The sequence below is a fragment of the Myotis myotis genome, unplaced genomic scaffold (genome assembly GCF_014108235.1).
Source record: "Myotis myotis isolate mMyoMyo1 unplaced genomic scaffold, mMyoMyo1.p scaffold_m19_p_15, whole genome shotgun sequence".
Taxonomy (NCBI): Eukaryota; Metazoa; Chordata; class Mammalia; order Chiroptera; family Vespertilionidae; genus Myotis; species Myotis myotis.
The window spans coordinates 42,124,905-42,139,824 of record NW_023416319.1 but is presented as its reverse complement, the minus strand read 5'-3'; the positions used below and the strand labels follow the sequence as shown (position 1 = coordinate 42,139,824).

General features: G+C 56.7%; 1 protein-coding gene across 3 annotated transcripts in view; it reads right to left on the bottom strand.

Moving 5' to 3' along the window:
- The window catches only part of CDH23 (cadherin related 23), a 359,086-nt gene that overhangs the window by 105,133 nt on the left and 239,033 nt on the right, over positions 1-14,920 (bottom strand). For all 3 annotated transcript variants that reach the window (XM_036337001.1, XM_036337002.1, XM_036337003.1), the window contains exons 18-22: positions 12,992-13,108; positions 9,439-9,551; positions 8,096-8,203; positions 1,228-1,417; positions 815-960 (exon numbers count right to left, since the gene is read on the bottom strand). In XM_036337001.1, coding sequence (XP_036192894.1) covers positions 815-960; positions 1,228-1,417; positions 8,096-8,203; positions 9,439-9,551; positions 12,992-13,108 — 674 coding nt within the window. The remainder of the gene's footprint in view (positions 1-814; positions 961-1,227; positions 1,418-8,095; positions 8,204-9,438; positions 9,552-12,991; positions 13,109-14,920) is intronic.

Here is a 14,920-nt window from a genome sequence, read left to right as displayed (position 1 = left end):
ACTTATTCCAAGTCACCCAGCACACGGGCAGCGGGATTGGGATCCACACCCTACTGGTCAGACTCCAAAGCCCACGCTCTTGATTGTAAGGGCCTTTGGGTTTCTAAAAGGGCATCATCTCCCTGGAACCAGCACCTTCAGGGCCTCCCTGACCAGCAGGGTGGTGGGGCAGGAGGCCGAGGGGCTGGGTTCAACATTAGGCCCTACCCCTTCTTGGCCACAGGAACTTGGGCGAGTTTCCTAAGTTTCTTACAAAATGGGGAGAATCCCATCCACTGTGTGAAGCTACCTGGACGTTTACAGGCAAGCACAGGAGAGGGGCTGCCCCATGGAGGCAGGACACATGGACTACACACATCCAACCTTCTCAGTGTTCTAGAACCACCTACAGCCTTGGGGTATTGAGGGTTTGGGGCTAGACCTCTATAATCAGGCCCCGAGAAACTCTCTGATCTGGCTTCCCAGGATTCTCTCTGCCTCCCTCTCTCTCCCCCTCCCTCTGTTTCTGTCTTTGTCCATCTCCTGTGGTCCTGTCCCTCCACCTGTCCAAATCCACGTGTCCTTCAAGACCCAGCTCAAGCGCCTCCTCCTCCAGGAAGCCTTCCAGCCCCGTCTCTCAGAACACTGGCTCTCCACGCCTGGCACAGATGTGTCTTGTCTTGGATTGTGGAAGACTGTGGTCTGGGCTGGCCTCCCCTGACTTGCCCCTGCAAAGCGCTCAGCATGAGGCTGGCCCCTGCTGTCCATCGCTGGCTGGTCAGGACGAGCTGAGGGAGACAGACAGCAGCCTCTCAGGTCAGAGAGAGAAGCTCACCTGGTAGACGGAGACCCCCGCAGGGGTGCCTTCGAGTACCTCGGCCACAAAAGGCAGGTTTTGAAAGATGGGGTCGTTGTCATTGAGGTCCAAGAGGTTCACAAACACCGTGGCGCTGCTGGTGGCTCTCAGAGGGGGCCTGCCACCTGGGGGTCAGGGAGGGGGCAAGGAGAGGGAGAGGGGTGCAGGAGAAGAAGGCCAGGGAGAAGACAAGTGGGGAGAGAGGCAGGCTCAGTGACCCCTCCAGGGAGCAGCCTGGGCCTGGCACCCCTAATCCCCTCTGCCCCCGAGGGTGCTCTGGGGAGGGTCTCAACTGGGCCGTGGGTGTTACTCCACTCTTAGTGACAGCCCCAGAGGACAGGTGTGGTCCGGGCCCAGCCAGGTGTGGGGTGGTGAGGGTGTGAGGGACGTACAGTCCGTGACGGAGATGATGATCTTGCGCATGAGCTCTGCCTCGTGGGGGTCAGGGTTCTCCCGGTCCAGCATGACGTGGGTGGTGCGGATCTTGCCCGTGCTGCTGTTGATGCTGTAGAACTTGTTAGGCGGCTGGATGCTGTACACCAGGGTGCCGTTCTCCCCCAGGTCCGGGTCCACGGCCACCACCTGCCGGGAGCGGGGGCGTTGTCTGAGCTCACAGGCCAGTCCTGGGCTCCCCACTCAGACCCAGGCAGTGGGGCTCCCTCCTGGCTTGAGCAGGGAGGCCCATGGGGTTTGGGAGGGGGAAGGTCAGAGGATGAATCAGCAGTGGAAGTCCTGGGCTCCTTGGCTTCTTGACCCCAGTGTGGGCCTTAGGTAAGCCCCGTCCCCCACTTAGCCTCAGTCTTCTGACCCTAAAGGCAACACCTAGCACACACCAGCTCACAGAGGCCCCCAGTCTCTCGCAAACGCCAGGCCCTCTCCACGGACTGTCAACAGCCTGGCGAGGCAGAGACCTATAATTATGCCCATTTCACAGATAAGACCCATCAAGGCTCCCAGTCTCTTAGCCTGGAAGAGGTTTTGGGCCCCTTACTACCAGGACATCGAACATGTGGGGTAACAGGTGTGTGGGCTCTGGGAAGACAGGGGCCCCAGGAAATCCATAATGATGGAATTCGGGGTGAGGCTGGGAGGGGCTGGAAACCCGAGGCTGAGCTTTTGGCAGGATTTGTAAGCCTGGATTTGGGAACTGGGTTCCTCATCATCAAATCCTCTTTTCATTCCTTTGGAGCTTTGGATTGTGGGGCACTTTGAAAAGGATAAGGCCTCTGTGACACCAAGAATGACAGGGCATGGGAAGGGAGCCATGGGCAAGCCAGCCAGTCTGCAGGGTGGGTCCCAGCCAGTTGGGACAGTCTGGGGCTGGGGAGGGGATGCTGGAGGAGGGATCAGGTTGGCTCCCTGCAGGTAGGGAATGCCATCTCTCAGGGGGAGGGGGGTGTCATGGGGCAGGAGTCCCAGACACTCTGGACCCTTTAACCTTCCAGCCCCCTTGGTTCCCACTTATATCCCCACCCCAAGGAGGGACTGGCCGGCCTCAGTGCTGTCCTGACCTAGGGCCACATCCCCACACACACCTGCTCTCCCAGCTCCCCACGCCCCACATCTCCTGCTCTGCAGGGAACTTCTTAGCCATCTACCTGCCCTGAGGGGAAAGCAGAGCTCAGAGAGGCACAGCCAGACTTAAGGTCACACAGCACCAGCCTTGGGGCCGTCCAGCCACCCCCCAGGGCCCCAGGGAAGCAGTGGTGCCCACTCTTCAGCTCGCCCCTGCCCTTGTGCTACAGGGGCCACTGCAGCCCCGGAGGTGGACAAGGAGGTGGACAAGGAGGTGGGGGCAGGGGTGACCGCAGTCCCCGGGGCCGCATCAGGACACTGTCGTTTTTCACTCCAGGACACTTGGCGATGACAGCCCCGCCTCGTCAGCTCCTTTATCTTCCTCAGTGTGGGGCCTTTTGTGCTTTGGCAGCAGAATCTGTCCCTCCTCTGGCTTAATCCCCAGCCGAGGCATCTCTGGGGCCACCGGACCAGAACAGACAGATGGGCCACTGCGGCCAAGGGCTCCCATCTGCCCCCGAGCCATGGGAGGCCCGGGAGAGAGGCCGATGCTGGCACGGGACCCTGAGCTGCTCCTGGCTTCTCTGCTTCAGAGGGGGATGCAACCCCGCTCCCATCCCCACTGCTCAGCCCAGCCCCTCCTTCCCAGCCTTGCTGCCCCAAAGGGCCGGGACGTAAGGGGGCAGCCCTCCAGGCCTGAGGAGCCCGCTGTGCTGGGCATGCTGCCTCAGTCTGCCCAGCCTCTATGAGGGGGACCCAGTCGCCCTGCATTGACAGGAGATGGGCTCCTAGCACTCCGGGCGGCTTTCTAGGCAGGCAGGCAGCCTGCTGACGGGTAAAGGGTACCAGCGAGCCTTGCGTTTCTACACTTTCTCTCCGATGACAGGAGGGGGATAGTCCTTATCCCCGTGTTTCCGGTGGGGAAACTGAGGCTACGGGGCAGTTGAACAACCTGCTCCAGACCGGCAGCCTGTTGCCGAATGCACTAGGTTCACATGGGGAGGGTGCTCCTCTTCTCTTCCCCTCCCCCACCCTAGGTGCTGGGGCACCTGGGCAGCTGCTTCGGAGAGATAGGAGCAGGGGGTGGGCCCATTCCCTGGTCACCAGGCGGGATGGGGGCCCAGGGGGGCGGCAGGCTGGGACCCCCGGTTCCCTGCTGGGCGACTGTGCGGACTCTCCGGCTTTCCCCTCATTTATTTCCCACTTCACGCTCGTCATTTTTCTCCTGGCCCGACGGGACTAATTCTCCCGCTCTCCTCTCCTTTATTTTGCTGGAGGGTTTGAAAGGCTCTAAATCAATGCCCATCAGCCAGGTCCTTGAAGCAGCCCGCGGGAGCAGGAGGGAGAGTGCGGCCAAAACCTCACTTGCAGACAGAGCAGCCACTCTGCACGCTCCTGCCCGCGAGCGGACACGGCGCGCACACGTGCACACAGACACAGGCCTGGCCCACTCTGAGGGCACGGGATGCAGGCACACACTCGCCTGCACACGAGCTTGGAAAGTCACAGGGGGGCCCTTGGGAGAGTCCCAGTTCATACGTCCTAGTCTCTCTCTGACCAGGAACACCCAACCTGACCTGGCAGAGCTGGGGGCAGAAAGGTGAATAAGGCCTTCAACAACTTTCATTCGCGAATATTGTGAGCATACAATGTGCCTGGCACAGGGGCTCAACAGGGAACAAGACAGATGTGATTCCAGCAGGGGAGGCAGATGATGGCGACAATAGCTACCATTTATCAACCTCTCACCATGTGCCTGTGTATTTTGGCTCATTAAGTATGAACTACAACTCTTTCAGGTGGGGACGATACCTCCATTCTCCAGATGAGGAGACTGGAGCACAGAGAGGTTAAGTCACTTGCCCAAGGGCACACAGCCAGTAAGAGGCATGGCCAAAATGAGAGTCTAGACATTTTGGTACTAGAGGCTGCTCACTGAATCACTGTGCTCCACTGTCTCTTAATAAGCAAGGAACCCAACAAACAAACAAACACAGGTTTGGGGAACCAGCTCTAAAAGGAACATGGGGGGCAGGGCTACATTGCCGGGAGCCAGTCCATCCTTGCTGTTTCAAGGGACCTGGCATATATGGCATACTGTTCTTAATGTTTGCTCACCTTCTTGGCACTATGTGTTTTAACCAAGGTCACCTCTCTGAGAAAGGTTGTTTCCCCAGGTAGGGCTTTTCCCCTGAAGTTAGGGAGGGAATAAAACCCCTTAACTAAGTGCCAGGCGGGTAATTAATCACTTTAACTACGAACAATCATGCTTAAGCTACATAATCTTTACTCCCTGGAATGGAGATAAGAAACGCCCTAACCTTTGTAATAGAGATTGATAGGATTGGAATCAACTGGTATAAATACAGATGTAACAAGACAGCAGGACACAGAACCTAGACACAGAACCTACACAGAACCTAGAGACAGAAGAACTTCGCTGGAGAGAACATGGCAAAAGATCCTGGACAGAAACTGGCCACAGAACCTAGACACAGAACCTAGCGAGAGAACATGGCAAAAGAACCTGGACAGAAACTGGCCACAGAACCTAGAGACAGAACCTAGCGAGAGAACATGGCAAAAGATCCTGGACAGAAACTGGCTGAAGAACCCGGCTACAGAACCTGGAGAACCTGGCTGGAGAACCTAGAGACAGAACCTGGAGAACCTGGCTGGAGAACCTAGCAAGAGAACATGGACACAGAACCTGGCTGGAGATCCTAACCAGAACTTCGCTGGAGATCCTGAACAGAACTTCGCTGGAGATCCTGACCAGAGCTTGGCTGGAGATCCTGGCTAGAGATCCTGGCTAGGCTGCTGATCAACTGAATGCTGCCTCTGTGTTGTTCCTTCTTCATCGACTCCGTCCATATCTTTGGGGACCCCTGGACCTGCTGGGGTTAGACCCCAGCACTACATTAGGCAGGGTAGTTAGGGAGGGCTTCTCTGTGGAGGTGGCATTTTCATCTGGGAGACTGGAGGAGAAGAAGCCGGCCATGGAGAGAGCAGGGCTGGGGGATAGAGGAGGAGGAACACTCTGGCAGGGGTGGGGAGGGGGACGAAGAACTGTGCAGAGGCTCCAAGGTGGGAAGAGCTGAGTGGGTTCAGACACTGAGAGGCCACGTAAGTGCTGGGGGCGAGGGGTGCGGTGGGTGAGGAGGGTGGTGGGAGATGAGTCAGGAAGTGGGTCAGCCTCCCGTCACCTCTGGAGCCTCCTCTCCTCACACCTTAGCAACAGCCCCCACCTCACCCAGGGCCACTGTGAGGCCTCAGCAGGGGGCCCCTCAAAGGTATTAAAACATATGCCACATATATTCGCATACATATGTCTCATAGCTATGACAGCTGAAAGAATTGTATGACTATTCCTTTTGAAATTATTTTGCTGTGACAAACTCGATTAATGTATGAGTCCTCGGACTTCCAGTTTCCTGGCAATCATTACACATAACTGGAAATTCCAGAGAATTCTGGAAAATTCTAAGAATTCTAGAAAACCTAAGTGATAATTTGCCCTCACATGTAATGAGGTTTCTTTTGTAATGAGTTTTACAAATACGAAATTTCATAATTACTAAAGTGCCATAACATTCGGTAGCTGTTTAACACAAGCTTTAATTCTGATTTGGCTCTTCCCCTTTGGGACTTCTGAGCCACTGCATTCTTTTTCAGGTCTCAGTGCCATGGTCACTGAAAGGCTCAAGCGCCCCGACCCTGGCTGCCCGAGCCGGGGGAGCAACGGGCATGTCCGTCCTGCGCTGAGGGGCGGGCTCCCGTGTCTGTCTCCCCAGAGGTGACGGGGGTCTGGCAGGGACTCTGGCTCTTCCACAGGGTGAGATGGGCCCAGTGGTGGGTGTGAGTGTCAGGAAACTCCCTGAGGGCAGAGCAGAAGCAGTGCTGCTTCCTGGGCTCCGAGTGCGGGGCCCGGCACACAGTAGGTGCCCACCGAGCGCTTGTTGAGGTTTCCTGGAGAGGGAGGAGCTGCTGGGCAGCAGGCCCCGGGCCCACTGTCTATACCTGCTCTGGGCTCAGAAGGATGTGAGGAAAGGCTGGCGACCACAGGAGGCCCCTGGGGACCAGATCTGCAAAAAGCCCAAGGCCGGTGTAGTCCCAGCAGGTGGACTTCGATAATGGCACCCTTGGCTGGTACACCTCCCTCACGTGCCCCTCAACTCCCTGTGGGAGGAGATTCCCAGAAATATACAGCAAAGGTAAGAGTTCAGGTGTTCAGAGCTGGGCATCCAACCCCAGCTCTTGGGGGTCCCTGGCTGGGCTTGTCCAGGGCTAGAGCCCAAGTGCCCACGAGGTGGCAGCAGAGAGAGCCCATCAGGTGTGGAGTCCTAGAGAGAGAGCCTGGAAATGGCCCAGGCTAAGGGTGTCCTACCCTGGCCGGGCTGAAAGGAATCCCCTCTCCCACCAGGGCTTTGAAAAATCGCATGTCCCAGATTCCTTGCCCCTGATCTACTGGACTCTCTGGGAGGGGATGTGCCCACCAGGTGAGAACCATTCAGATTTTGAAAACACAGAAAAGAGGATAGGAAGGTGTGATGGCGCGTTCGTGTTCGTTCGTGTTCTCTCTCTCTCTCTCTCTCTCTCTCTCTCTCTCTCTCTCTCTCTCTCTCTCTCTCATTGATGAAGAGTGGGGGCAGGGAGGCTAGGCATCCTCTGTGGTTGCTCGAGCTCCAGGTGGGGCAGCCTTACTGAAGGTGACAGTTACCATCCCTCCCCCATCCCACCGGGTTCTCCAGGTTCTCAGGACCCGGACCACCTGCCAGGGCACCCCTGAGCCAGCAGAGGCAGCAGGACTGCTGGGCTGGGTAGTGCAAAGTCAGACAGACCTGGGTTTGAGTCTTGGCTCTGGGAGCTTGGGCAAACCCCTCAAACTCTAAGTCTCTGTCCTCCATAGTACGATGGTAGCAATGAATCCATCTGCCACGTGAAATTGTCATGAGGATAAGAGAGGATTCATGCGAAAACCCCAGCACAGCGCCTGGCACATCCAGACATTTGATAAATGGGGTTGCCATGAGCTGTTAGGTCCACGTCCATCACCGGGTGGCTGGGTGGCTGTGGGGCAGGGGACAAGCCTCCCGAAATGAGACCAAACGGGGCACAAGTATGGGGGGAACAAAGAGGGGTGCTCATCCCTGACTTTCCTCAGTTTCCCCGGGACATCTATTGTGGATACCCCGAGACTTTGGCCATTGTCTCTCCTTCCCACCCGAGTCACATCCTGCTCACAGCACGCACAGGGGTCTGTGCAGACCTGACACCCCCATGCCAGCAGATCCCTGGGTGACCCTCAAAGTCCCTGCTGGGCCGCCCTGGGCCAGCTGACTGGTGGCTGTGGTGACAGAAGCGGTGAAGGTGCTGAGGGCAGATCTGAAGCTTGTGCAATTTGAGGGAGGGACCTGTGCCTTGCCCAGGGAGGTGGGGGCTGGGTTATCACCAGAGTCCTGGGCCCTCAGGGCAAGCGTGGCTACCAGCTGAACCAGCCCTGGGATGCTGCACTCCCTTGGACAAAGTCTGAAGCCCCATGTCCCCGAGAACAGGGTGAGGGCTGTCCCCTGACCTCTGACTACCCTCCACCGTGCAGAGAGCTCCAGGAACTTCGCTCCAAGAGCTGGCACAGAGGAAATATGAATCCAACAGCCCCACGGGCAGGCCCACAGAGCTCATGCGGGAAGGGCGGACACCCCTGGGCAGGGCAGACCGGGAGTTCCCTGTCCCACTACCACGTACCGTGGTCACATCAGAGTCTGGAGGGGTCATCTCCACCAGGTTGATGTAGTAGGGAGCGTCCTTCCAGGTGGGGTGGTTGTCGTTGATGTCCAGGAGGGTGATGTTGACCTGTGAAGTCACAAGGGGCGCTGTAGGGTGCACCTAGCCGGGCTGCACCAGGACAGTGCCCAGGGAGGGGACACATTCAGATGCCTGTGGAGCATCTTGGCATTAATCCCACCAGGTCAGGGCCTGGCTAGGGGAAGCAGGACCTTCAGAGGGGTTAGGTGCTGCCCCATCAGGAGGCAGAGGAACAGAGGAGATAACCCCTAACATCCCTCCTGTGACCTGGGACTTGTCCCACCCACCCCTGGTCTGGACTAAAGGTGACTGACAGGGTAGGGGAGGTTTAGGATGGGCATCTACTAGGATCCCTTGAGCATCCAAGTCATTCTCAGCTATACGCCAAGCAATTTCCCGGCTCACCTGTCACCAGGTAAATTATTTATGGAGCTCGGAATCCTATTAGCAGGGGCCTCCCTTGGCTGAATAAGGCACTGGGGACTTTTCTGCCAAGTCCCTGGCCAACCAATACCAATCCCAGCCTCTCTGGCTGGGCAAGGCTGGGGGCAGTGGCTGGGGCAGCTGCTGTGGGGGGGTGGGGGGAGGGCCATGGGGAGAGGTCGGGGGAGGGTACTGAGGGAGAGCCAAAGGAAGCACATAAAGATCACGGGGGCAGGTGACGGAATCACCTGGCCGTGGTCTTCCTGCTTCCTCCCCCACAGGCGCTTGCTGCTTCGCTCTCCCCCATTCTCTTCTGCAGCCAGAGCTCAGTCAGGACCCTCAACCGTCCTTCCTCTAGCTTCCTGCCCACCTTGGTGGGGTGACAAGGCCTTGGATGGGGCTCTGGCCCCTCATGGGTCCTACTTGCTCACTTCTCAGGGTTAGGGGTGGGGTGGTGCAAGCCCCAGGGACCCTCCAAGGGCCCTGCTTCTGGCTCTGAGCCACTCAGGGAAATACCTGCTCCTCTAGGAGCTCATAGGGAGGGGCCTGTGGGTCTCCTACCTGGCCAGCTGGTCTTTTAGGGGCAGAGGAGAAAATATTTGCTCCTCCCAGTGCCCCCTTGTCCCAGTTGGGAATGCCTTTCTTCCCACAGACGTGGTGGCCGCAGGTCTGACCTTGGCAGACAGCAAGTTGGTGATTGACATCTAGTTGGTAGCCACCCTCACTCCACTCCCATGGTGCCTCACGCTACCTCAGGACAAAGTGCCTAGGGGCCTAGAGGTGTAGCCTGAAGAAGCGCTGGGGGCAGCGGCCTGGATGGTGAGCGAGGAGCTGGGGGGTGCGGGAGGGGGGGCACTCACGGTGGCGATGCCAGTTTTTTGGTTGTGGCCCACGCCCCCATCCACTGCTCGTACGATGAGGATGTATTCAGACTTGGCCTCACGGTCCAGCAGGGAGGTGGTGGTGAGTTCACCTGCAGGAGAGAGGGTTTGGGTGGGCCAGGGAGAGATTGGGGAGGGAGGGGAGAGCAAGGAAAGGAGGAGGGAGAGAGGGGAAAACAGAGTGAGGGAGAGTATGAAAGAGAGGCGCTTGCAAGATCAAATGAGCTGGCAGTGTGCGTGCATGTGTGCATATATGCTGGGGTGGTGAGATGGTGCTCACGGAGGGAGGGGAGAGCACTCACACCTTGGGAGCTGGAACCCCAAACTGGCAATATAACTCCATGAGGAGGAGGTATTTTCAAATGTGGGAAAATCAAGGCCACCTGGGGCTGGTGGCTGGAAAACGGGGCAGAAGGGCCATCTGGCTTCGAGCTCAGACACGAGGGACCCCTCATTAGACTTCCAACACATCGAGAGCTTCACACATGTCCCAACTGTCCCTCATCACCGGACAGCTCAACCTACAGGGCACTGAGAATTCATAGCTATAAAATCATTTCCTTAATTGCCTGTAACATAGTTACATTGCCTTGAAGTTTATTTAGCATATAAACTAATTATTCTATTAAAGATAAACATTAACAATAGACCACAACTTTTGTCAGTTGTTTTTGTCTTTTCCTTGTATTTTGGTCTCACAAAAATATGGCAGTCACCTTGGTAGTTGTGTGCTGGTAACTATTGGACAACCAGGTCACCAAAAGAAAAAGAGGCATCTGCCCATTGCCATGGTGTAAACATCCCCACCAGGGCCCCTTTGTAAATGACCAGCTTGATGGCACTGAACATGGGGTTGGGGAGAGGTGCATACAATAGGCTATCAGGGCAGGAGTGAGCCAGTACCAGCCGGCTTCAGCACACGGGCCACTTGCCACCTCGCACGGGCATGGGAAAGAGCTTATGCTCTGAGGACAGTGAGACCCAGATTTGAATCTGATGATGGCCCTTCCCAGATGCCTGGCCTTGGGAAAGTTACTTAATTTCTCCAAACCTCGGTCTTCTCATCTGCGAGATGGCGATGAGTAGGCCTTTGAATCAGAGCTGTTGTGAGGATTAATTACAGGTGAAGCTCCCGACACTCAGAAAGTGCTGGCTTTCTTCCAATCGACTGAGAATTCTCCAAGGGTAGAGACTGTGTGCTATCCATATTTCCATCCCCACTGCCTGGGCTGTGCGACTTGAAGCAAGTTGTTTAACTTCTCTGTGCTTGTTTTATCTTATCATGAAACAAGGGAGCTGGGTCAGATGGTCACTGGGATCCCTTCCACTGTCATTCCACTTCCCTCCCTTCCATGCTGGCCTGCGCAGGGCTGAGAAGGGAGCTGGGGGTGAGGGACAGGGCAGCGAAGGTGCTGAGGCCTGGAATGAAAGACTGGCCAAGGTCTGCCTGCCTAGACACGATCCTTGGTGGGGTGGTGTCGATTAATTGGCAGGGCGAGGAAGAAATTAATCTCTAAAAAGTTTTAAACATGAACTTGTCGCCATGATAGATGGCTCTTCCTGTCTGGGAAATTAGATCCAATTAAGGCCACCTTGGTGGAGCAGGCTTGGCTAATTTGACCGAAGAGGTAAGAGGAAAACGTTTACACCTTCAGAGAGAAAGGAGCCCTGTGAAGGCAGCAAGAAAATGTCCGTGTCATTACTGAAAGCCCGGGGGTGGAGCTGGGGTCCCTGGCTGCGGAGGCAGGGCCGGAGCTGAAAGGTCAGTGAGTGCAATCGGTATCTGGGTGGCAGCATGAAGCTCTAATGTGGCTTTCTATAAGGTAGCAGTTAAAGTCTGGGCTCCGGAGTCGGAAGTTCAGGCTCTGCAGGTCCTCAGGCAAGTTACTTAACCTCTCCTGTGCCTCAGTTTCCTCACCTGGAAAATGGGGAGAATGCTAGCGCCTGCCTGGCAGAGTGGTGAAGAAAGTGAAATGGGATGATGCCAGTCAGAGCACTTACAACAGTGGTGAGCACTTGTCCATGTTAATGAGATGATTCTGAGTGGGGGGGGCCCCCTTCCCCCCCCCCCCCCGGAAATGTGGGCTCACTAAGGGCGGAAGCTTCCGAGAGCAGGGAGGAAGGCCTCTGTGCTGTCAGAGGTGGAGAGAGAGGCTCAGGATGGCCTTGAATGTGTTCAGTCTCTGTACACATTTCAACCAGCCATCTGCTCCCCAAGCTCCCAGGAAAAGGGGACCAAAGAGACTGAAGGCAGACTTCAATCAGGAAGGCGTGGTGACAGGAAGACTAAATGCTCCACTAGCCCCTGAACACCTCCAGCAGGGATGGCCAGTGTTCAAAGAATCTCACTCGCTTCCCAGGCTAGAATGATTGCTGCAAAGTGGCTGGCAGGCCAGGGACTGCATTTCCTAGCCTTCCTTGCATCTAGGCAGGCCGCTCCCTGGTTCTGGCCAATAGGATGTGTGACAAGTGATGTATGTTGCCGCTAGGCTTGGCCCATAAACATCTCCTTACACAATACTCCACACTCTCTTTTCCCTTCTGCAGTGACTTTGGAGCCACAATATGGAAGGGGCCTGGGTCCCAGCATCACTGTGTGGTAGGCTTGCCACTGAACACAACACTGGACTGCTGTGGAGTGAGAATTTCTAGTGTTAAGCCACTGAGATTTCAAGGTTTGCTTGTTTAGCATCGACAGTTCCCTTACCTGACAGAGAAATGGGCACTGAGAAGTGGAATGCCCCGTATCCCCACTAAGCTGACTTAGAACCCTATGAGGACAGGGCCAGGCCATGTTCCATTCCATTCTGTACCCCAGCACCTAGCACAACACTGCAGATGTCCATTGATATCTGAGTAAATATATGAATGAATGCCCAGGGGCCTCATAGTCCTTCCCAGCTTCTGGATGAAAAGCCTGGGGTCTCTTATTGCTTTTTCCTGAAGCCCTTCCTTTCCAGCTTCTAGGAGCAGAGAAATGAAGAAGAAAGGAGAGTTACATGGGCTGAGCAGAGCCACGGATATGGGCCCCTGGGTGAAAAGAACAAAAGAATAATGATAATCACCTAATTCTGTTAGCACTCACTATGCGAGGGACTACTCTAAGTGTTCCCTAATAACGCACTGAGCTCACAACAGCCCTCATATGATCACCCTCATTTTTAGGTGGGGAAACCGAGGCACCCCCACTGTTAGGAAAAGGAGCCGGGACTGAAAAATGAGGTCGGCAGCTGAGGGAGAGGAACAGCTAGGCTTGAAGAAAGGTGTCCCTGAAGAACGCCATGTAAAGTGGAACACATTTAAAACATGACAGGATTCTTCACCCCTGGAAGACATTCTCCAGCGGGTAAATTCATGTTGTGATTTTTTTTAAGATCCATCATCTCACTCAAATTACTATTTCAGGGATGAAAGCAGGTGCTCAAAGCTGGTTTCCTGTGAAACATGGGCTTCCTGTGAAAGGGAGGAAGCCCTGACCCAGAGGCAGGTCCTGGGTCACCTCAGGTGCAGAAGATGAGAGCGCGGGGCTCACCTGAGCGGGCGCCGATCCGGAACTGGGAAGAGCCCTCCAAGGAGTAGATGATGGACTCCTGGCCGTACTCCCGGGAGCGGTCCAGGTCCGTGGCATTCAGGATCAGCACCGTGGCTCCTGCGGGACACGGGGGTGGGGGGTGGGGTGGGGGGGGGGGGGTATCTGCTGCTCACCATGGCCTTTCCCCAACCCCTCCCTGGCTGGTCACCATATTAATACACTCAGATTGACCAACTTTGACTTTGAGTCAAAAAGAAATGAAGCTCCATATTAAATTATTTTACCTTTATTATATTCCATTTCGGTCTTGTTTTATCTTGTTCACAGGGGGAGTTTATTAGAGTTTTTATTTTCTATTCACTGTCCAGTTAAGGCCCTCACCCTCATTTCTTTCTTGGTGGAATCTGGGCAGGGTATCGGCCTCTCTAGCTGCCCTGGCCAGACCCTGCGAGCGGCTTGTCCTGCAGCCGAGCCGGCCAGGGCTTTCTGGGCCCTCCTGCCACCCAAATGCCAGCTCTGGCAGAGGGGCGAGCAGGTTCAGTGTGAGGATCTCTGGGCTGGAATCTGGTGGGATCTCTGCCAAGTGCCTTAACTTGTCTGAGCCTCAGCTTCCCCCTGTAAGACAGGTCTAACCATGAAGCCATTTGTGGGGCTGTTGGTGAGGGTCCCATGGATAAAGCGTGCAGGGCGCAGGCCTGGCCGGGTAGTGCTCACTGACCTGCAGCCGGGGTTACTACTGTGCTGATGAGCCAACGGTCCCTGGGGGCGTAAGGGGCCAGGCAGGTGCTGTGGGACAGGGAGGTCATTCTGGGCCCTTCTAAGTAGCTGTGGGGCCTCGGATTTGACTCAGTCCTGTCCTAAGCAGGAGGCAGATACGTGGGCCGACACACCACTTTAACCAAGCGTATTCAACTCTGAGGAGGAGTACGTGCCACGATGGAGGCCCCTCCTTGGCAGAGTCAGGGGAGGTGGAATGCAGGGGCTGCTTCAGCAGTGACGTCCTCCAGGCGATGCCTGAGACTGGGATGGGGGAGTGTGGGCCGGGTACAATCTGGTACCCACCCAGCAAGTCATCAGACACCAGGGATGTACCAGGAAGCTCTCTGTAGAAGGCTCCGAGGTGCCAAGGAAGGTCACCCCTAACTCCAGCTGCCTCTGATGCCCCCAGCTGACCCCGACTCCCCCAGCTGACCCCGACTCCCCCAGCTGACCCCGACACCACCACCTGACCCTGACTCCCCCAGCTGACCCTGACTCCCCCAGCTGACTCCGACTCCTCCTGCTGTCCCTGACTCCCCCAGCTGACCCTGACCCTCCTGCTGACCCTGACTCCCCCAGCTGACCCTGACTCCGCAGCTGACCCTGACTCCTCCGGCTGACCCCGACTCCTCCTGCTGTCCCTGACTCCTCCGGCTGACCCCAACTCCTCCAGCTGACCCCGACTCCTCCTGCTGTCCCCGACTCCTCCGGCTGTCCCTGACTCCTCCGGCTGACCCTGACTCCTCCAGCTGACCCCGACTCCTCCTGCTGTCCCTGACTCCCCCAGCTGACCCTGACCCTCCTGCTGAGCCTGACTCTCCCAGCTGACCCTGACTCCCCCAGCTCGCCCTAACTCCCCCAGCTGAGCCTGACTCTCCCAGCTGACCCTGACTCCCCCAGCTGCCCTGGCTCCGCAGCTGACCCTGACTCCTCCAGCTGACCCTGACTCCCTGGCTAATCCTGACTCCCCCGGCTGACCCTGACTCCCCCACCTGACCCTGACTCCCCCACCTGCCCCCGACACCCCCACCACACCCCGATTCCCCCAGCTGACCCCGACTCCCCCAGCTGCCCCTGACTCCTCCTGCTGCCCCTGGCTCCTCCGGCTGCCCCTGACTCCTCCAGTTGCCCCTGGCTCCCCCGGCTGACCCTGACTCCTCCGGCTGACCC